This window comes from Branchiostoma belcheri, unplaced genomic scaffold, assembly GCF_001625305.1.
Source record: "Branchiostoma belcheri isolate BF01 breed outbred unplaced genomic scaffold, Haploidv18h27 scaffold90, whole genome shotgun sequence".
Classification (NCBI taxonomy): Eukaryota; Metazoa; Chordata; class Leptocardii; order Amphioxiformes; family Branchiostomatidae; genus Branchiostoma; species Branchiostoma belcheri.
The window spans coordinates 355,880-377,029 of NW_017804576.1; the positions used below are offsets into that span (position 1 = coordinate 355,880).

At 41.8% G+C, this 21,150-nt stretch overlaps 1 protein-coding gene across 1 annotated transcript in view; it reads right to left on the reverse strand.

Annotated features, from left to right (window-relative positions):
• Nucleotides 1-21,150, reverse strand: part of LOC109487920 (putative ATP-dependent RNA helicase TDRD9) — a 55,612-nt gene that overhangs the window by 29,548 nt on the left and 4,914 nt on the right. The window contains 23 exon segments of the mRNA XM_019792022.1: nt 626-746; nt 1,674-1,793; nt 2,534-2,617; nt 3,100-3,200; nt 3,724-3,831; nt 4,902-5,033; nt 5,730-5,783; nt 6,850-6,894; nt 7,427-7,490; nt 8,579-8,642; nt 9,419-9,581; nt 10,424-10,555; nt 11,339-11,436; nt 12,206-12,310; nt 12,746-12,803; nt 13,150-13,234; nt 13,503-13,560; nt 14,421-14,479; nt 15,685-15,788; nt 16,616-16,774; nt 17,500-17,580; nt 18,219-18,341; nt 20,007-20,115. Coding sequence (XP_019647581.1) covers nt 626-746; nt 1,674-1,793; nt 2,534-2,617; nt 3,100-3,200; nt 3,724-3,831; nt 4,902-5,033; nt 5,730-5,783; nt 6,850-6,894; nt 7,427-7,490; nt 8,579-8,642; nt 9,419-9,581; nt 10,424-10,555; nt 11,339-11,436; nt 12,206-12,310; nt 12,746-12,803; nt 13,150-13,234; nt 13,503-13,560; nt 14,421-14,479; nt 15,685-15,788; nt 16,616-16,774; nt 17,500-17,580; nt 18,219-18,341; nt 20,007-20,115 — 2,227 coding nt within the window.

The window sequence follows — 21,150 nt, forward strand, 5'->3', positions numbered from 1 at the left end:
GCAATCAAATGTGCAAAGATTGAGTGTAACAAGCTGTTCGGTGTGATATAGCTAGCTGCCGCCGCGCCCTATACCGATACAGATACCTGCAGAGGGATGGCAGATTAAAGATACATGTAGCTGGCATTATACTATATGTACATATTATACACAGGATGACGGCAGAATGTACTACGCCTGTGTGAAACCCAGATTTTTCACAGGTATTTTTTTGGTCAAAGTTGAATTCTAACCATTGGAGAAGACATCTTTTCCGACACAACCTTTGAAAACTATAGACATCCTGAAACGGACCTTAAACAAATTAATGTTCTGCTGAAGTGTTATGCACAACACATTACTAGTATGGGTTTTGTGCAGGTGCAGTGCGTTCTGCCGTCATGCCACACAAACTAGTATACATTGGCCTTTGTAGATGTAATAAGATACCAGGCTGTTATATCATTCAATTTGTAACGTTTGCTCACCAACATACTGACCAACACTCCCTCAGACACTAGGCTCTAGGAGGCACTTTGTTCAATACATTGTACCATATAGAAAGATCAGCTGTTCCCATTACGTAGTGAATATTCCAAACAATCTGAAACCGTCATTCTATTCTCTACATCTGCATTACACCTACCTCAGTGACGAACAGTTGCATCCACGGTTCTTTGGGAGAGGGGGGTTCCACTGCTTTTGGTCCCTTTGTCTGTTCCACCTTCACTGAAGGCTGTCCCCCTTCACCCAACTCTCCATACAGTCTGGGGAGACAACATGTAGAGAGTTTAAGATTCTCTGGGTTCCCATAATCCTAAACCTAAAGTCAAAATCAAAATTTTCCGGGGGAGCATGCCCCCAGACCCCCCTAGGAGCCGGGAAGTGCAGTGGGCAGTGGGAAGAACCCCCCCATTCAAATTCCTGGCTACGGGCATGTCTTGGAATGAGTGTATCCAGAAGAACACCAAAATGTTTAGCCTTGCAGAGCTGCCTGGATTTCTTCCAGGGCCTAGAAACATGGTGTGAAGGACTGCTGCCCAACCCTTAGTCAGCGATCCCCGCAGCAGTATAATCAAGACTGGTCACTACTTCTGATCTTAATACACTGTTTAGCCAAGAGGGTTCCAGAACCAAAATTTGACAAAATACACATGGTCTGGCTTCATAATGACACAAGTTATTTCAATAGCCACTGTAAAAGTGACTCAATATTGGGTTCTGCCTTGGATAACTCCCCCAGGAACCAGAATGAACAAAAAACACAGGCAAGGGCTACTGATGAATCAGTGATTTAATACTCAGTGATACCTGTTAGTCCTGAGCTTCTTGCTGTTTAGCTAAAGTGTCATTTTAGTGGTCACTGTATTGTCAGTTCCTACTGTAAAAGTAACTCTGGATAACCAGGGACCTGAATATACCAAAAAAACTATGCATGACATGTGATAAAGTCTGACTGTGATGAGTGGTAGTAGAATTGTAGAAATGTAAATATGAATCTTTGTCTAAATTTTATGTTATGACCTCTGACCTCTCGGTACTACTTGCATGTTGTGTGTGGTTATGTAGTTTGTAGTTAAGCCTTACCATGTTGTTATGATAGTAGTTTGTAGTTACGACTCCAGGAAGAATAGTATGTATGGCAACTGTACAAACTAATGGAGATCGGTCTAATAAACAAACAAACAGACTACCTGTTAGTCCTGAGTTTCTTGCTGTTGCTGCTGAAGCTGGCGTTGGCCTGCTGCATCAGGGCTTTCTGGACCTCCTCGCGGGGTCGCAGCCTCAGCTCCAGGGGGTGGGTCCTCAGAGACCTGTCAATCAACCGTCAGGCCACAGAAAATAATTTTTATGGATGACATCTACGCGCGCATTAATTTTCGCCTGATTTTGGAAAAAAAACAAGGAATTTTGTTGCCTTTTGACAGTGGTCAACATGCCGAAAATGGGCAAAGATGTCTGTTACCATGCCAGAAGGTGGATGGTAGATAACTATGAAGAGAGGACACAAGATCGAGGAGAAAAGGCTCTGATTTAATGTTTTGTTTCTTACTATGATGCAGTGATATGTGATGCTGGCTGTGCATATGTGATGTTCCTACTGAATCAAAACCCATTTGAACAATGATTGAGTCAAAATTTTTAATTGTAGGGACCTTGTTTTTTTCAGCCCGCCTTGTTTTTTTTTTCGCCCGCTCGCATTAGATTTGGAATCCGCAAAGGATGCCATCCATAAAATTTACTTGCTGTGGCCTCACAGGTAAGGTTATTTTCCATGTGGGGTCGTGTGCCGTAACGGCAGCGTGCTCAACTCGGGACCAAGAGGTCCCGGGTTTGAGTCCTGACATGCAACTGATTTTGTGCCCTTGGGAAAGGCACTTTACATGACTTTCCTCACTTAACTCAAGTGAAAATGTCAACTTTGCTTCCGACCTACTCCTAGCCATGGTTAGGGGAAGTTTGGCAGTGTTCAGGAGGCCACATTCAGCTATGTGCGACAGGAGCTTAAGGTAAGGTACGGGACCAAAAGAAATGAAATGGAGGACAGGTGTACCTCATCTTCACGGCCGTGTAGACCGCAGGTAGCACACTTGTGCCGTCCCACCGTGCCACTTCAGGTTCAAACTCCACATACGCTCTGCACAGGAGGAAGAAAGAAGTTTCAAGTTTATTTCAAGAGTATGTCTCAGATCTGTGGAGAAGTTACGTATTTCGTACATACAGTACACAAGGGTGCGTGTGGTCCAGGGCTTTAGCCAGCGACCGTTTTACCGTCAATTGATGGTATTTTGTCCCATAGGACGGTAAAAATTTAAGTCCTCATCGTCAACATTGACGGTCAAATATCGTGGGTAAAGACATAGAAAAAATCTAGCGAATTTTAATGAGCCACGACGCGGCGTCTTTTCCAAGTGCGCGGGCCCACGTGGGAAACCTGACGGAATTAAGTAATCATTGACGGAATTTTTTTTTCGCGTTGACAGTACGGTAAAAAATTTCGAGCTGGTATAAAGCCCTGGTGTGGTCAAACAAAAATCCGTGGAGGTAAAAAAATACTTCTATACCCCAACATGCTATCAAACGGTATTATTAAAACATCATTGGTTACACATAGCTGACCTTGTATCCTCGAGCTTGATAAACTTCCCTTTCCCACAAGGGTCCATCAAGACCTTCAACTGTCTCAGGTACAAGAAGGGGGCAGGAGGCATGCCGCGCAACTACAGGGGGTTAGACAGACAGGTGTGTTTAAGTCACACATGCTAAGAGAATCAAAGGTACAGATAACAGCATCCAAACAAAATATGAACACAAATAAAGGTAGGCTATATACAATAATGGTGAACAAAGTGAACTCATAGATCATAAATGCAAATAAACAAGTCTGTACATAATGAACCAAGATCTCACAAAATAAATACGAACTAGTGTAATAGTGTGATAAGAACTACTGTATCCTATGACAAGAACTGTGTATGGGCTCACCATGACAGTCGTGAGCGGGTTGGAAGTTCTCGTTATGTTTCTGCTGGGCCTAGGGAAAAAATGTTGTGTTCCCTGTTTCCCGACCAACCCTAGAAAAAAATGCCGACCCTAGCCTTTTTATGTGTGGACCCCTGCAAGTTACATAAATTTTCGAGCTGACAGACCATTTCTAGCTCCATGATCTGACATCTGAGTGATGTCAGGCAGTAGGATAGTTCCTGTTCATGTTTCTGCGAGTGTGTTCATGTGTCTGCTCACCATGACAGTCGTGAGCGGGTTGCTGCCTGACAAGTCTCTCACGGCCTCCGCTTCGTCCGACGCGTCACAGGTGAAGTAGTTTGGGTAGAACGCTCCGGCCAGGATCATCTGGGGACACAGGAACTTTTCATTTACTGACAAAGACTGGGGTCCCCCAAGGGCAAAATGGGAAGACCAGCTCATCCCCACACTTCGGGAGCTGGGTGTCAGAGACGACTGGAGGGTCTGTGCTGGAAACAGGACCACCTGGTGGGTCCTGTGCATGACTGTGGCTGCCATGCATCAGAACGTGATGATCGTGGATGATTGATTGATTGACAAAGACTGAGATCAGGAAATATATCACTTAGTCTAATTCTAAAGTGGAGTTTTATCCTAGTGGGAATGGGGCCATATTATAACAGAGTCTGAAGTAGTTTGGCTAGACCTCTCCGGCAAGGATCATCTGAGGACAGAGGAACTTTATTTTTTTTATCTTCACCAAAAAGGTTATGTTTCTGGTAGCATTTGCAACAGTGTAACAGCGTTTGCTGTTTAGCACAATATCTCAAATTTGGTAGATGGGTGGGTCCTGGGGCATCAAAGAAATGACCACTCTTGGTGGTCTCTTAAATAATTTTCCCATTGACACAAGCATTACGAATCCTGTCCATAGCAACCACCTGTTCACATAAAAGAGATTTCATTGGTCTCCTGAGTGGTCTTCTATTCTCAAATCCTGGAACTCTCTGAGAAACTCTAAAAACAAAAGTTTGAAGACTCTGAGGTACAAACATTCACACTAGCTGTTTAGAGTTAAAACTTTTAATTAGATCCAATATAACAAAATTCTCTCACCTAGAGCTTTCGACCAGTCACTCTGGTCTTCCTAAGTAGACTGACCCAGTGAAGCTTGTCATGTGGCTTCTTTGAAGTGTGACGTCAACACTGGGTCAAAGGTATCTGGTAGATGATGTCGGCCCCCGTCGTGGTTCAATGAAGGGTGATGGGCCCTGATGTCCTTCACCCCTCTCAACGTGACAAGCTTCACTGGGTCAGTCTACTGAGGAAGACCAGAGTGACTGGTCGAAAGCTCTAGGTGAGAGAATTTTGTTGTGTTGGACCAAAGTTTTAACTCTAAACATGTAACTACCAACACAGATGAACATTCATGATATTCACAGTAGCTGCCTTCCCACCTTGAGTATCAGCTCGTCCTCTTCTCTCTTCTGTTCGGGGTCTCGGTAGTTCTGGTGAGGGTTTCTGTCCCGCGACACGCGGATGTTGAAGTTGGCCAGGCGATCCTGAAGCTCCTTGGCGACTGCTGACATCTGCAGACAAAAAAGTGTAAAAAATTTTATGGCTCTTGGCGGCAAACGTGCAGAAGTTGGCAAAATCCGACACCAAATCTGACAGTGTCACTCCATCATACGCTCTAACCATTGCACAACTACTGACATCTACAGATACATGTACAAAACATGAATGCTTAATCACATCAAGCACCTGCTTCAAAATGTACATTAGGCCATGTTGATTTGATTATATGGATGACATCCTCTGGGAACCCCAAAACTGATGCGCGCGTGCGAATAAAAAAAGTTTTGACAAAAAAAAAAAAGTTGCTTTCACTATGAAATCTACGTGGTCATGATCATGAAGGTTGAACAAATGGCACAGAATATGTTATGGCGAATAATCTACTCTTCGAATTCATTTCTTTACATTTTTGTCTTTTTTCCTTTGATTTTGGCATTCTACGACATTGGTATCGTTTCTAAATGTTTTCCTTGCAACTTATGGTATATTTTTGCTCATTTAGCAACTGTTTTGCACGATTTACAGTATGGTTGAAAACTTTTTTTTTTTTGGAAATGGCCGAAAATTCATGCGCGCGTGGATGTCATCCATAATTATAATCAAATCAACATATGCAGGTGGTATTTCCAGTCCTGAGACCCACAGAAATCAACTGCTAAAAATAATACACCAATTGGCAAAGAAGTTAAGCATAGCTATTTTCTGACCTCCTTGATTCTCTTGAGCTGAATCATGTTCTTCCTAGCCCACGCCACCTCTTGCTGTGGAGAGAAGTAAGAAATCAGACAAAAAATACAGTAACTGTCTTCAAACTACAATCCTACTGTCTCAGCCTAGGAGTACTAGTAACAGCGACCTATTTGTACAGACTCGTGTCGACACGTTTGACGCCAGGCGTCGGAAGTTGTTGTGCTCTTTTGCTTCGCGTCTCTTAGCGTCTGAGAACGCAATTGTCAAACTGCTGCTCCGCTCGGAGACCTTCTGCTCTAGCCCATTCTGGAGCCACTACTGTAGACAGGTCCGCCCACCGTAAGGGCTCGACAGTCTTTTATCTACTTATACCCACTTAGATGTTTTATTTTAGATGTGTTTGTGTAATGTTGTCTGTCTGTGCTATGGGCCATTGAGCCTAAAATAAACAATAAATAAAATAAATAAATAACTTCATAACATCAGATAAGTCATATTTGTAATATCCCATCGAATGTGAAAGGACCAAATATGAACGTCAATACCTTGTAATATTTCATTTGAATAAAATGACTGCACCATTTACAAGTTAAACATCAAACTTCCAATAAAAACAGTGAAAAATCTGGGTTTCACGCAGGTTGAGTACAATCTGCCATTGGTTTCCATCTATAATTCCCTTAAACCAGCGACAAAATTAGAAACCACTCTGAATTCATTCAAACAAGCCTTAAAATCTGACCTCTGACCAAAACAATGTATAGGTCTGACCAAAACATGACCTACATGTATAGCTAGTATTTTATTTTGCAAACGGATTGATTTTGTTGTTTGTTTTGTTCTATTTATTTGATTTACGTATGTGACAGGCTCTGTAATTCTAATTTTGAGTTGATATTGTTCAACGTATTTTGAATTGTTAAGATTAAGTATTACTCCTATGTTCGATTTTGTGTTTTATGTTGTACAATTGTAACGTTTTGTTGATTCATCTGTTGGATGTGGAGCCAGGGCCCCCTTGGAAATCAGTTGTTTATCAACTGAAGGGGCGACCCTCAAGATTAATAAATAAAAAAAAATAAAAAATCTGCCGACATGCTCTTTGATGACAGCTGATTCTGTAATGTGTGAACTCACCTGTCTGCTCGTACATTGTCCTGACTGACTGACCTCCTGCCATCCCTGGAAAATGAAGACAAGAAATTAAAAGATCTGTTTTTATACTTCTTGCATTACTTAGTTTTTCTAACAATACTACATACATGATAAGTCTGACAATGAACAACAGGGATTTCAATAAAACCAAAAGTGCAGTCAAAGATAACATGACTGTCAAAGCATAGACTCGTATCTGGTAGAATTAATTTACCAGTAGGGATCACGATCAGGGCTCAAAATTAATTTTTTGACCTAGGAGTACTGTGCTCCTAACCCTAAAAAGTTAGGAGCACAGGCTAAAATCTAGGCGAACCACCAAAAAATATTGTCGTGATTTGCAAGACTTAGCACGAATACACTGAAGCTGGGTTTTAAGGGATCTCCACAGAAATTTAGAGCTGGGTGGGTCAGAGTGCAAAGCACCTGATGCAGCTTCCCCCTCCCTTGCATTTTGTCTTTCCCAGAGACAAATGGAAGTCATTTCCTGCAAATTCAGCTCTACATCCTCTCTAAAATTGCAAATACACATACTGTATGACATACTGTACTGTCTTACCCTGTAGGCATATAACATGGCAAGGCAGTCACTGAAGGAATCCTCAGACCAGGCCATCTTCGATCTACACAAATCACAGAAACATCGGTCATTTATTTTATTTTTTATTTATTTAAATTGCAAACAATACAGTGTAATACAGTGGAAGCCCTGGCAGCTGAGCTGATGTCGGGCCCCACATTGTGAAATACATACATACATAACACAATAAAGTAACGAATCACAGAAATTTCTCATACCCTACAATCCATAACCTAGGCTAATGACAGTATATACAAAAAAGTAATAATATAAATCAATATGGTAGGAGGCCAGAGGTCATTCAAATATATAATATTCAATATTTACAATGTTGTAGGTCTGGAATAGATGGAAGGACTAAGAGTTATGTAATTAGAATCGGTTTGTTGATGAAATGTAAGTATGAAGAGCAGCCGAAAGGTTTTGATCTGTAAGAGGGTTGTGACCTGGATAACCGTTGAGAAGGATGTTGGTGGAGAGGGGTCGATCGGTCATTTCAGCAAAGCACAGTCTACAAGCATGTCAGTAGAACGTACTGCGCCTGTGCAGAACCTGTAATGCATCGTGTATAGCACTTCGGCAGAAGGACTCATTTTTAAAAGGTTGTATTCGTCTCGTATAACGTATTCGTATTCAAAGGATGACATTCTGTCGATAGTTTTCAAACATTGCGTCACCTGCTATGGGCAAAATTCTAGTACAACATTGACCAAACATCAGACAAAGACTTTGACAAAAATCTGGGTTTTGCGCAGGTGCGGTACATTCTGCTGACTTTCTCAGTCTCCATCTTTTTCCATTTTTTAGATCTTCCTCTAATTTCATGTATCAAAATGCTCTGACGAGAATTCAGCTGAATACTCAACTGTACAACTACAAGACCAGAAACATTTGACATTTCTGAAAAGCACAGTCTACATGTTCTTCCATTTCAAACTAGATCTTCTACTAAGTATCAAGAAGCTCTGAGAACAACTGATTCATCCGAAAAATTGCCTGTAAAAGTCCAGAAATGTTAGTCATTTCTGAAAAGCACAGTCCACTCTAGAACATCTTTTCCCATTTCAAATTAGACTTACTAAAATGTAAAATCAAACTTCTCTGAGAAAAATGATTCAGCAGAAGACTTACCTGTACGAGGCCAGGTCCCCCCTGAAGGGCTTCGCAAAGAAGCTCTTCAGGGAGAGAGATGCACCTACAGGGGGGAGAGGGGAGGAACAGTCTTTACTGGCAATGTCTGTGATAACTCTACTTCGCACAGTACAGGCCTCGAAATTAACTTTTCTTTCTATTGTCCCAGTACTGTCCCAAAAATAAAGTTCAATTGTTCCAAAGTGAGGATGAACTGTCCCAGGCTGTTTTTTTGTGAAGTATTGTATGACTTCAACTTGAAGTCAACTTTATTTTGCTTACATTCACTCCCAGTTACACTATAATTGCAGACAGGAAACTCGGGGGGTCTTTTCCAGATCCAAAGCCAGGACATGTGCCTGATAAACAAAAGAAGGGCTGACATTCTGATTACATGTATTTTTCTATTGTCCCCAAAATGTCCCAAAGTATCTTTTTAGTTGTCCCAGCCTAAATTTTAGTGGTCAATGGCCATTGTGGACCACCTTTAATTTCCAGCCCTGACAGTAATAGGATACATATAGACCTACTTGCATGCTTGAAACTAAGGGCCAAACTGAAAGACTTTAGTACACATTCATGTAGAATTGGATAAGAGTCATATCAAGTCTGTTTGATTGAAAGTTTATTGCAAGCATTTGCCCGTAGGCTGATTGTAAGTACATGTAACATCAGAGAGAGAGAGATGCACCTACACGGGGGAAGGCAGAAAGTCATTACTGGCAATAATTTTCACGCAGTCATAGGTTACTCTAATTGGAGACCTGTTTGCAAATGTTATCTTTTCTTTTTTTTTAGCAGTTATCTTTTCTTTTTTTTAGCTTAAGATTTTTTCCTTACCTATGACGAGGACCTCCCTCAGAAAGCCGAACACGTGTCCCAGCAGCAGCAGTTTGCCGACCCTGATGTCCACGGGGAGGGCGGCCAGCACGCGACCTATGAAGGTCAGGTCACCGTCGTAAGGGTTGACCTCTCCGGAGGTCACAGTGGAGAGGGCACCGACCTGGAGGGATTTAGAGATGCACCAATAAGTTCACTCAGCAGGACTCTTCTTTAACTTGATTTTTACTGGGATTGTGACAGTACTTCTGTATCTGTATCTGTATCTGTATAGCCGGTATAACCGCCTTTCGGCGTAACACACCAGCTTCGCAGGCACTCGGCGCGGCGGCAGCTGGCTATATTACACCGATCGACTTGTTACACCTAACCCTTGAACTTCTAGCTCTAGACATTGTTTAAAGTTATCTATTGACAGTGCCCCTACTGTACTTGGTGACAGTGAGTTCCACTCTGCGATAGTTCTAGGAAAGAATGAATTCTTGAACACCTCAATCCTTGGTTGATAACTCTGGTACTTGAATGCGTGGCTATTTCTTGTTCTCTTCTGAGCTGGTATTAGGTACTTAGTTGTTGGGACATCCACCAGTTTATTAGTCATTTTGTACATACTTAACTCACTTATCTGAAAATTTGGTCACCGTACACCTGAGGTGAGGCGCATTCTCTTCATATCACACTATAATGCAATGTGCTGTGCTCAGCTTTGGTCCAGCTCCAGAGCTGGGACCATGCATAGGTTACGAGTTGTCTATCATGATGGCCTTATAATTCTATTGTCTCAGCAGAGAAGTACTAGTAAACAGCAACCTTTCTGTGTGTATGTGTTGACACTTTTGATACCAAGCACCAGAAATTGCTGTATTTGTTTGCCTTTCGCTTCATAGGGTCTGGGAGTGCCATCATTAAACTGTTGCTCCCTTTGGAGGCCTTCTACTACCGACCCTAATTATTTTCAGGGCTGAAACTGTTACAAGAAACACAACATATTTTTCTAGGCCTCACCTCCTTCAGCGTTAGAACCGTGAGTTCGATGTTGTCCAGGTTGGGGGGCTGCAGGGCCAGACCCAGGATGGCCTTCGGTTCTCCCAAGTCAAGCAGCTTCACCTTCAGAACCAGCTGCTCCATGGGACAGCGCTGTGCAGGGGAAAGGAACGCAATGTTACTAGTATAGGTTTTCTTTACCTTCTGAAAGAAGTCTTTACTCTGTTTTTTTACCCTTGTCCTGCGGGGCCCATGGGTTGCGCATTCAGCACAGCACGTTGGTAGAACGTACTGCGCCTGCGCAGAACCCTGGATTTTCGCGTTTTTAGTTGGATCTTTGGTCAACGTTGCATCAGAATTTTCACTGTTGCAGAGGATATCTTTTCTGACACAACATTTGGGAACTACTGTCGAAATGCTAACCTTATATGAGCGAATACAACCTTATATGAGACGTTCTGCCTGAGTGCTATGCACAATACATTACGGATTTCGCGCAGGTGCAGTACGTTCTGCCGACGTGCTATTCAGCACCATCAACAAATGTATACAGCACCCTGTATATGTACGTTTTGCGGGTACTTCTCCTGCAATCTGTCAAGGGTTTATGACCTGGTTAAGACATCAAATTATTTGAAAATATTGTGTAAGAAATGCCAGCAGGTAATTGATTGATTGATTGATAGAGTGATTCATTTCCAGCAAAACCCTATCAAACATTGTAGTTACGCTCTTTCACTCCGATGGCTTCCATCTTAGCACCATCTGGAGACATTACTAGTATGTCTAAATGGTCTTTAAAAAGTAGTTTTATTTCTACTAACGAAAATCAAACATGATTTTCGTTATGTTTGTTTTCATGTTTCAATCTCTTGTTAATCTGTTCATGTATGTAAATATTGGCCAGGGGCCTCAATTAAAGAATAAATTTCTCACCTGCATCTCGGGGTCGCCGTACTCCTGCAGGTGCTCGTAGTAGAACCTCCTGGTGACCATCCGGTAGGCTCGGCCTGACGACACACGCCCCGCCCGACCTGGCAGGTACAGACACATGGAGAAACAGCTGAGTCTTTGCTTGTCTTTTCTCTTCTTAGGCCTAGGAAAAAAATGTTGTGTTCCCTGTTTCCCGACCGACTCTAGAAAAAACTGCCAACCCTAGTCTGTTTTTGGGGGGTTTTCAAGCTGATAAACCTTTTCTAGCTCTATGATCCGACACCTGAGAGAGGAAACATTGTAGAATTGGTTTTCCAACATTAACATTAAAAATGTATGTGTCCTTGTGAAAGTTACATGTATACTGTATACCACTAGAAAATTTTTTAAAAAGTCTAACAAAAAGTCTAATCCCTACCTACTGACCCTAATTTTCTTCAGGCCAGAAACAGGAAACACAACATTTTTTTCCTAGGCCTAAAGAAGCTTCTTATACAGTTAGGCCTTCGAAAATCCATGAGATCCCCTGTTAAGCAGCAGAGTCCTACCTTTCCTCTGAGTACAGTGGGCCTGGGACGCCCAGTTCAGCTGCAGACTCTGGGTCTTTCACAATGCACTAGACCATGCAAGCTAGACAAACTATACCTATCTGTTCAGTAAAGGTGTATACATGTACAGGGCTCTATAAGGTGTGAATAATTTCGTTGGGTTGGTAAGAGACTGACCTAGCCTGCAGCAGGAATCGAAACCAGTCATTGTTACCCTGAAGAATGTGACAGACAGCCACCAAAATGTCGCACGTGAACCACTGGTTGTTGAATAAAGAAGCTCCGTATACAGATCTGATACTGCTGTGTAGCAGAGTCCTACCTTTCCTCTGGGTACAGTGGGCCTGGGATGCCCAGTTCAGCTGCAGGCTCTGGTAGTTGGTCTCTTGGTCTTTCACCATGCACTTGGTCAGGCAGAAGTCAATCACTAAAGGAACAGACACAACACTGATTAGAAAGGTAACATCTGCAAAGCAAATGCATAATGTCAACCGTCATATGGTCTAGCCTAGCAAAAAAGTTTTATTCTTACTCAGACATATTCTTTTTATTACTCTAAGATTGTCCTACCACTTGCTACAATATGTAACCCAACACCACAGGGAGGACACATGCAGCACCAGTTACCATGGTGACAGACTTTTGGTCCAGGAGATTGACCTTATATGTTTGGAACAGAAGAAGAAGAAACAAAGCAAAAACATTATGTTTTACTTCAATCTGTAAATGTAAACAAAATAAAACAGAAAAAAAATTCCTGCAGCAGTATAATTTAATATTACTGCTCCTTACTATTAATGTAGGGATGTTACACGGGTATGAGCTGTGAAAAAACTTCAATACACACTGAAGATTTCCTTACCATACTTGATATCAGGCACAGTGATGGAGCTTTCTGCTATGTTGGTAGACAGGATCACCTGAACACAGTCATTAAAAAGAGAAATTATGACCAAAACATTTTTAAAGCTTCTAGTTCTACCTAACACACGCATTTCCACAACTGGGAAATGTCAAAAATTGCATACGTGTAACTTTCACTTGTCAGCAATTTATATCTGACTTATAAGTATTGATCTGCATACTAAATTATGTTCAGACTTGAAGTCGGAATGCGCTGTAGCCAGAAGCTACTTCCAGAGGTGGTTTGGGATCGAATCAATTTCTTTGTGACTTGAAGTGTTCAGATGGGGCCAACACTGCCTCTACAGCCTCAAAAGGCCAAGGGACTAGTTACTGTAGACCTTCAAGTTTACTTTTTCTCACCTTCCTCTGGTAAGACCTGGGTGGAACGAAGGCCTGAGCCTGTTCTTCTGACGTGATCGTAGAATGCAGGGGAAGAACCCAAAGCCTATACAACAGAATAGGAAGAAAGAAAAGCTTATTATAAAACGTTAACCTTCTCCCTGCTGTCTAACCTCGATACTTATTCAGAATTGGTAGCCAAACAGCTACTTCAGTGTGCTTGAATTAAGCACAGATGAGAGAAAGCTACATGTAGTAGCTCAAGTTACCAGTAAATCGTATTAAAAAAGCAATCTAAGTCTGTGCCAAGAATCAGTGTAGAAGCTTTTCGTAAAAAAAAAATGGACCTGAAATCATCAGAGTTTCCTACTTACTTGTATCTTGTTGTCTCTGGAGCAAGAAGCTCATCCAATGTGTTAATCTCTGCGAGACCTGGATGAGAATGTAGTTAAAGGTAAGGCACCAGGGGTCAAAATATACATGTCTTCACCGAAAACCTTTTGTAACTCTTAACCATTTTTATATCCCTTGGCCAAGTGGGGGAACTGCACAGAGTCTGCATCCCAAAAATTGGACAATACAGCCACAGCAGATGCTATAACAAACACCTGGACGTAGACTGAACCACTGTGCTATAGCATTGTCTCTGAAGACAGACAGTTTACACCATTGTAAAATGTTAAAGTGCTCATGACACCAAAAAAAGTCTGTGAAATACATACAAATATCGGAAGTGTGCATACAATATAGTCACTTGAAATTTGTTCCAATCATGATGACTGAGAAACTGAGCTTGTACGGCCTTCTAAAAGTGGGTTTTTGGAGACTCTCTAGCAAGCTTGCCAATTGCCCACTTCGGGCATCTCTATTTGCATCTCTGTTTTATTTTTGCTGGATGACGTCAGCTCAGGAAAAAATACAGACATGCAAAAATAAAATGTCTGTGCTTGTGCTGACTTTTCCAAGGTAGGGCGTTAGAATTTCAGATGTAACAAGAGAACTGTGCATATTTATTGTAAATGTGTCTGTTAGCCAGGTAATACTAGTTATGTCAATTACAATCAGCTAAGGTCATTTTTTGGTGTCATGAGCACTTTAACCTTTATTTCAACACAACGGGTACACAGAGATCCTGAATGATGAAGGTGACAGTGGTCATTGAAAAATTGATCTCGGTGTACCTGTTGTGTTGGAATAAAGTTTAACATTTTACTATGATTACTACTAACATAGATGAACTTTCATGATAGGTTAACACCAATGACCCACCACAACAGGACATGTCTGCCTACCTGGTAGGAAGACCAGCACTGTTCCTCTGTCCACCCCCAGCCCTTCTGATGGTCCCCTCCTGTACAGTCAACAGGAATGTTCCCGTGTTTAGAGTTAAAACTTTAGATCCAACACAAAAAGTTCTCTCACCTAGAGCTTTCGACCAGTCACTCTGGTCTTCCTCAGTAGACGAGCCTCACTGGGTCAGTCTACCGAAGAAGACCAGAGTGACTGGTCGAGAGCTCTAGGTGAGAGATCTTTTTTGTGTTGGAACAAAAGTTTTAACTCTAAACATGTAACTACCAACACAGATGAACTTTCATGATAGGAATGTTCCAGATGAGCCAACTCATCTCGAAAAATGATGTTACACCTTTAAATGATGTTACACCTTTACACATTACACCTTTACACGTTACACCTTTAAATGACATTACACCTTTACACGTTACACCTTTAAATGACGTTACACCTTTACACAGGTCAAACAGCACTGTTTCACACGAAAAGGTAGACCACCAGACCACCATCGACAAATCTTCAGCAGAAGCCAACAGCATGTTGGTAGAATGTTTAATTTATTTCTTCCTCAAACATACATTGACAGGGAAATACACACATATACATGTCTATATACCCTGAATTACGTAGGTTTGTCATAAAACATTGTGCTTACTCTATCTATCTATGGCAATCACTCGATATCTTTATTTGCAATCAGATACAGATTCATGTACAGGTACATATTCATGCACAGATACAGATTCATGTACAGATATACAGATATACAGATTTTCCGAGTAGTATGACCGTGTCAGTCCCTACACCTGAGTGAGGGTTACAGTTGACACGGCGGCCTTCGCGTGAATTTGTTTAAGGTGGATAACAGGTTGCGAATCTGAGACCCACACACTTGGGCACCCGTCTTCCCCAGCGGATCCACATCGAGGGAGACGTGCTGGTTCCGGTTGGGATGCTTGCAGCGAGCTGCCGGATGACTTGGTTACGCTCAAGTGCTTACTATATGTGCTGAATATTGCATGAATATTGCTGAATGTGCATGAGACTGACAAAAATGCATAATATAATAACAAACACTAAACAAAGATCAAAGATCACAGGATGATGGTTGGGGGTCATGGGCTAGGAAATAGAGTTATTATAGAGTCTAACTGCAGTGTGCAGGAATGACTGTTTCAGTCTTTCAGTTCTGGCCTTGGGAAGAGTGAACGCATTATTGTTCCTCAGTTGCCTGCCAGTGTTCTGCCGACACACGGAACTCACCCTTGTTCCTGAGCCTCCAGCTGGTCAAAGTACAGGATGAGTTTCCGTGCCAAATCGTAGGACTGGCCGCTGATGTCAGGGTTGTCCAACTGCAGTTCAGGGAGCTGAGGACAAAGGTAAAAAAAATGTTTGATGTGCCAAAGTTGGGTGTAACCTGGGGTAATATAACCAGTTGCTGTGCCTGCAAAGCTGGTGTGTTGCGTTATACAGATACAAGTCAAGCAAGGTTTATTGCTCAATGACTGTAACAGGTACAATGTATGGCAGATAATAAAATTCTACATTATACGTTTAATGGGTACTATGTCTGGCACAAGTGCAGTTTTATGGGCTATACAGAAGCTGGTGTGTTACGCTGAAGGGTGGTTATACTGGCTATACAGATACAGAAGCTGGTGTGTTGCGCTGAAGGGCAGTTATACCGGCTATACAGATACAGAAGCTGATGTGTGACACCGAAGGGCAGTTATACTGACTATACAGATACAAAAGCTGATGCGTTATGCCATAGGGCAGTTACACCGGCTATACAGATACAGAAGCTGGTATGTTATGCCGAAGGGCAGTTATAAAGGGCAGTTATATCGGCTATACAGATACAGAAGCTGATATGCTACACCATAGGGCAGTTATACCTGCTATACAGATACAGAAGCTGATGTGTTACACAGAAGGGTGATTGTACCAGCTATACAGAATCAGATACAGAAGCTGAATGTGTTATGCCGAAGGGCAGTTAAACCGGCTCTACACATACAGAAGCTGGTGTGTTACGCCGAAGGGTGGTTATACCGGCTGTACAGATACAGAAGCTGATGTGTTACACCGAAGGGTGGTTGTACCAGCTATAAAGATGCAGATACAGAAGCCGATGTGTTATGCCGAATATACCAGCTATCCAGATACAGAAAGAGAAGGTAGTTGGACATACCGGTCCCAGTGGTGCCAGGTCCTCCACGTAGAACTCGGTGACGGGAAACAGCCGCCCTTCCACCGTGACGACTGGGGCAGGGGCCAGCTCCCCCCGCACAGGGATGCTGAAGTAGCCAGCGAACATGGAGCTGTCCAACGTGGCAGACATCAGGATCACCTGTATACAGAGATCAGGGTTGTTGTTTTTTCCTACTTCATGGGAGCCACTCAAATGTCTTGGGTTACTGTACAGACAGTGAGGACAGATGTTTGTTGACCTTAGACTTGAAAAGTTTAAGGTTATACCCATATGAAAACAATCATGTGGTAGCTTGTTCCATAGTGATGTTGTTCTAGAAAAGAAGCTTTCAGCTTTCATTGTGGGGACATTGTATACCAGTTATTGTTACACTGTAAAGGCATTCAATTCTGCAGTGGTTTCATTTTGAAGTAGCCTGCAAACATGGGTAGAAAATTCAGGATAATCTGAAAAAGAACAAGAAATAGCCATGTCTTTCTAGTATCAGAGTTATCAACTAAGGAGTGAGGTGTTCAAAAACTCATTCTTTCCTAGAACTATCGCAGGGTGGAACTCCCTGTCACCAGGTACAGTAGGGTATTGTCATTAGACAGCTTTAAACAATGTTTAGAGTTAGATGTTCAAGGGTTGTTCGGTCTAATGTAGCCAGCTGCCACTGTACCACGTGCCTGGTGTGTTATGCCGAAGGGTGGTTATACCGACAATACCTCACAGGTTTCGCGTGAAGTACGTTCTGCCGACATCCTAAGTTTGATTAGGGTTTGATGCATGATGACAAAAGAGCTCTAAAAAAAGTACTTTTGCCTAGTCCCTACATGCTACTGTGTTGGAGGAAAAACAAGAAAATAATTACAGGTTCTTACCTTCACGTGGCGAGAGTTGGACCGCAGCAGCTTTCGTGCCACCAGCAGGCCAAAGTCTGTTTCCTGGTCCCGTTCATGAACCTGTACAATGATAAGCAAAAGTAATGTTCTTTGTGCACCGTTGTGATACACGAAGATTGCAACTAAGACTTTGTTGCTAAATTTTTTAAGATCTCCATTTTTTTCTTTCACAAGTTTACAAGTCAAAAAAAAAAAGAAATTCAATGTGGCATGGAATGGCCAAGTTGCCAGGCTAGCAAAGAGGAGATTGAGAGTTCACAGGTTTGATCCTCGGCAATCCTAGCAAGACGTTCTGTCCTTAAATGGAAAGGCACTTTACTACACGACTATCCTCCCTACACCCAGGTGTAAAATGGGTACCTGACTTCAGTTGGGGATGGGCCCTGCCTTCCAACACTGTGCCCTAGACGAAGTGGAGCAACAACCCACTGTCCTAACAACCTCAAAAAGGCTATGGGACTCCGTCTTTTACAAAAAATGCCTTCAAATATCAGAGTTATTAACCATGAATTGAGGTGTTCAAAAACTCGTATTTCATAATAAGTATCGTACAGTGCAATTTAATATGCAAAGATTGGGTGTAACAGGTCGTACGGTGTAATATACTAGCTAGCTGCCACCAAGCTGCATGCCTGCGAAGGGCAGTTATACCGGCTGTACAGATACAGCTACAGAAAACGTTATGTGCAGTGCCTGACCTCGTCCAGGATGACGTGAGTGAACTGGTTCATGTTCTTAGTGTTTATGAGTTTCTGCAGGAGAACTCCGGTGGTGACGAAGGACAGACGAGTGTCGTCTGACTGCTGCTTGTCCATCCCAACCTGCAAACACAAAACATTCAGGAAACAGAGTTATGCAGCAAGATTACACTAATGAACTCTTTGACGTAGCCTCCAAATTCTACCCAAACTTTCACACATATATAAATGAAAACTACTCTCCTCTTAACATCCGAAAACCCACAAATTATAGAAAAAGTGGGATCCTTTGTCTTCCTCTGTCTTCAAAAAAGAAGTCAAACCCAGTAGTTTTTTACTAGTAGTTTCTTAATAGTTATCAGTAGTTCTATGTGTATTAATTATCTGTTTTTATACAAATGTTTCTTCTGTTCATGCAATTAGCCCTCGAGCATGAATTTGCAATAAAACTTTCTTTTAAACTGCAATTTCCAACACAAGAAATTGGAGTCACCCAAATTTTCGACTGTACAACTCCAGCCTTTGTCAAGGAATGAACAATCCACCGCTTCCGTGACGTCACGCAGATAGCACACGTGACTCCTTGAGCAGTGGATCATAGGTTGCATTGTGGATTGTTCACTCCTTGACAAAGACTGGAGTTGTACAGTCGAAAATTTGGGTGAGTCCAATTTCTTGTGTTGGAAATTACAGTTTAATCTTGCTGCATAATGACTTCTACCAATGGAGCACAGGTGTACCTCTGACCTCTCCACAACTTGTATATTTGCTGTTGTTAGAAGTATAAGTAAATTTAATAAGTAGTTACTGTTACTTAGTAATTTTTATTGTTCTTGTTAAGCAATTGTTATGTATAATGTTGTTGAATCTTTTGTAACTATTAAGTTGATAATTGTATGTATTTTATTATGTGAAAGGACTCCAGGAAGATTAGTATACACAGCTTGTATAACTAATGGAGATTCCCAATAAACAAACAAACAAACCAACACAGATGAACTTTCAAGATAGGAAACAGACTTATCGACCGAAGATTGTTTCACTGGACACTGTAAAAATATTGGACACTGAGCAAGACTATGTCCTGAGAGGGTGAAGGAGGCTAATATTTACATCAGGGCCCGTCACCCTTCACTCAGTTTAAGTTTCAGTCTATTGAGATACCCTTTAGCCCATTATGGGCTATTCTTCCAGGGTTCCAATACATGTAACATCACATTTACACTTAACATACAGCATAAATCATTTCAAAACAGAGGGGATTACACGTCGCATAAAAAACCTTAACTATTTACATGGCAATCATTAAAAAAAACTCAACCGCGACGGGGGCCGACATCGTTTACCAGATACCTTTGACCACGTGACAAGCCTCACTGGGTCAGTCTTCTGAGAAAGACCAGAGAGTCTGGTCGAAATCGCTTTGTGTTGAACCTCTTTGTGTTGGATCTAAAGGTTTCACTTTAAACAAAGATTCGAGATATTCATAGAGTATAACTCGCTGCCACCACGTACATACAATTGGGGCCTAGTCACTAGATAACTTCAAAGAACTTCTGCAGTTAGATGTGTAGGTTTTCACATCCAATTTTTCGGTGACCATCTTCCGCCATTTTCATGGTTCTGACTGGTTCTGATTCATACTGAAGCTTGGTGTCGCTCGCTGCACAAATACTGTCCCAAATATTGTGACAAGAACCTTCTTACACAAGGTAAATAACAGACTTGTCCTAGGCACATTACTACTCCGGTAGTGTTTTTTTCTCAATAAAAAGTTAACTTCCACACCTGATAGCCCACGATGCCCCCCAGTCTCCACCCTCTCTCGTCTGCCACCCTGCGGGCGATACTGATGGCAGCGATTCGCCTGGGCTGGGTCACAACAATATTACACCATCTGTGGGGGTAAAACATATTGAAGTTAAGGCCACACCAATTTAATTTGTTAGTTCTCGGATTTTTTCAGAAAAATTATGAAGCGACAGGGCGAAAAAAAATAAAAATAAAAACAGGTCTAGGCATCCTATTATAGGCTTAAATGCTACAAAATGAGCAATGAAGTCAACACAAAAGGCTGGGTTAAAATTTAAACATTGAATTTTGAACCACTCAAAACCACTGCAATGATAGATGGGAAAACTGTAACAACTAGGAAGAAAAGGACTTTCCTCAACTGTTGAGGGCAAAACATGAGCATTTTTCAGTTGATTCAGAACCAGAATCATTTTTTTTTTTTGGCAAATCAGAAAAAAACGAAGAGGCGAATCCGAGAACCAACAAATTAAATTATTGGTGTGGCCTTAACAGCAATAAAACTGCATATATCTGTGGCCGCTTATGTGCATCCAAAATCGGTCTTCATTCCCACATGAGGACTCATCGAGTAAAGAGACTCTTTTTACACAACCAAGTGTTTTATTCAAAGGCGACGTTTCGTTGACCGTCTGTCAACTTCCTCAGGGCAATTCTGGCTGGTACACATTGCACTGCAGCACAGGTGTCGCTGCTGTAGATGCATTCCCAAAAAGAGGAAACACAGCATTTTTTTCCTAGGGCTTACAACAGGAACAGAAACATTTATCAGTTAACTTCTAACATGATCTTCCCATTCCTGTGCTTGCCTTAGGCCACACCAATTTAATTTGTTGGTTCTCGGATTTTTTCAGAAAAAATATGAAGCGACAGGGCGAAAAAAAATAAAAATAAAACAGGTCTAGGCATCCTATTATAGCCCAAAATGCTACAATATGAGCCATGAAGTCAACAAAAAAGGCTGGGATAAAATTTAAAGTATAAATTTTGAACTTTTAATCAAACCACTGCATTGATAGATGGGAAAACTGTAACAACTAGGAAGAAAAGGACTTTCCTCAACTGTTGGGGGCAAAACATGAGCATTTTTCAGTTGATTCAGGACCAGAATCAAATTTTT